This window comes from Hordeum vulgare, chromosome 5H (genome assembly GCF_904849725.1).
Source record: "Hordeum vulgare subsp. vulgare chromosome 5H, MorexV3_pseudomolecules_assembly, whole genome shotgun sequence".
NCBI lineage: Eukaryota > Viridiplantae > Streptophyta > Magnoliopsida > Poales > Poaceae > Hordeum > Hordeum vulgare.
In genome coordinates, this window is record NC_058522.1 from 357,082,575 (window position 1) to 357,084,697 (window position 2,123).

Sequence of the window (2,123 nt, forward strand, 5' to 3'; positions counted from 1 at the left end):
GTAGCAATGCTGATACATCTCACTATCTCACCATATATACGGTACAGCCAACCTGGAGAATAATGCAAATGGGCATGAGTGCAAGTAGCAAGCAATGAGTAGGGCCAGCAGCTAGCAGGGCACACGGCCGTTGATTCTATGGTGCAGAGGATAAGGCGCGCAGACATGTGGTTGTTTATCCCGACCTTATCAGGACGCGGTGATCCGCGGGGGCTTATCGCCGCTGCCGAACGGCAGCCACTCCTTCCACATCTTGTTCAGGAAGGGCCCAAGGGTTATATAAGCCTTGCTGACCCAACGAACCAGTCCTCAAGCCAGTGTGCCTCCCTCTAGCAAGCTATATACCTACATAGTACAGCTATGGCCCCCACCGTGATGGCCTCGTCGGCCACCTCCGTCGCTCCTTTCCAGGGGCTCAAGTCCACCGCCGGCCTCCCCGTCAGCCGCCGCTCGAACGGTGCTAGCCTCGGCAGCGTCAGCAACGGTGGAAGGATCAGGTGCATGCAGGTAAACAACATCGTCTCTGTCTTTCTAGTCATTTTTAAGCCGACGGATGTCAAGAAGAACAATCAAACGTGTAGAACTAGAGTTATAGTCTCTTAATGTATAGACGTGAATCTGATTTGCAGGTGTGGCCCATCGAGGGCATCAAGAAGTTCGAGACCCTGTCTTACTTGCCACCACTCAGCACGGAGGCCCTCCTTAAGCAGGTCGACTACCTGATCCGCTCCAAGTGGGTGCCTTGCCTCGAGTTCAGCAAGGTTGGGTTCATCTTCCGTGAGCACAACGCATCTCCTGGGTACTACGATGGCCGGTACTGGACAATGTGGAAGCTGCCTATGTTCGGATGCACCGACGCCACACAGGTGCTCAACGAGGTGGAGGAGGTCAAGAAGGAGTACCCTGACGCGTATGTCCGCATCATCGGATTCGACAACATGCGTCAGGTGCAGTGCGTCAGCTTCATCGCCTTCAAGCCACCAGGCTGCGAGGAGTCCGGCAAGGCATAAACAGCTCACTGACGATGGGCCACATATAAAGTGCCATTGCAGTTTTGTCAACTCTGACATTGCTTTGGGTTTTCCTTCTCCATTTATCTTTCTTATTTGTTCCTAAGAATATGTGTATGTCCATGTTCATGTACCAACATGGCTCGAGAAAACATGCTTGTATGTGAATGCTGTCGGTGGCTATGTATATGCACGTACGCATAATATTATACAATAATATGTCAACTATATACGTTTTAATGGTAACCAATGGAAAATATCTCCAGCACCGTGCTTATACTTTTTATTAGGAACTTCTGTCTTAGTTTTTATCCCTAAGATGTAGGGTTATAAACATGGCCCCACGGAACGTTGGCCAATAATATGATATTAGTTGTATCTATAAGTGTGACATAGGGCTAAATCTCAGGCTAGAGTATAACTAAAGGGAAAATGAGGAAGTTGTATTATATTTCTTGCAAAGATAGAATTATTACAATCTATCTATACTTATACTAATTCTAGACTTTCTAAAAATTCCCATGTTAATTAAAAATTAGGAACCGTTGATCCCGTGGGGCCGAATTACTACGGTGTAGATCAATCCTGAAAATTCTAAGATTAGTTAAAATTCCCTATGATTTATGTTACTCTTGTGCCAAAAAAATCTCTTGCGCCAACAAAAAGAACCAATGAACCAAACCACACCAAAATCTGACACAATCTCCTAGGTATTTTTTTTTCCTTGGTAAATCTCGCATGGCTCTCTCTCACGTACGTCCAAAACCTGACCCAAATTATCAGGTCTCATATATCCCTTTTTTTCCACCAACTGTATATTTATCTCTCAAGACTCCCCCTTCTGTTTTTTCCCAGGATGTCTCCTTTCAAAATCTCACGTATCTCCAAACCGGAAAATCTCTCACATATCTTACTCACGTCTCATTAACCATTGATTTGATGGGCCCAAGTGATTACATCTTAAATTTATATAAACTCTGGACCACGCAACAAGATATTACGTACTTCCTCCGTTTCAAAATATAAGACCTTTTAGAGATTTCACTAGAAGAGTACATACAGAGCAAAATGAGTGAATGTACACTCTAAAATATGTCTATATACATCTGTATG

The 2,123-nt window shown here is 44.9% G+C and overlaps 1 protein-coding gene across 1 annotated transcript; it reads left to right on the plus strand.

Annotated features, from left to right (window-relative positions):
- Positions 1–286: 286 nt before the first annotated feature.
- Positions 287–1,256, plus strand: LOC123452831 (ribulose bisphosphate carboxylase small subunit, chloroplastic). The gene is made up of 2 exons (XM_045129554.1): positions 287–507; positions 630–1,256. Exons 1-2 carry the CDS (start codon positions 361–363, stop codon positions 1,008–1,010), a joined length of 528 nt encoding a protein of 175 aa, XP_044985489.1. The 5' UTR covers positions 287–360; the 3' UTR covers positions 1,011–1,256.
- Positions 1,257–2,123: the final 867 nt, after the last annotated feature.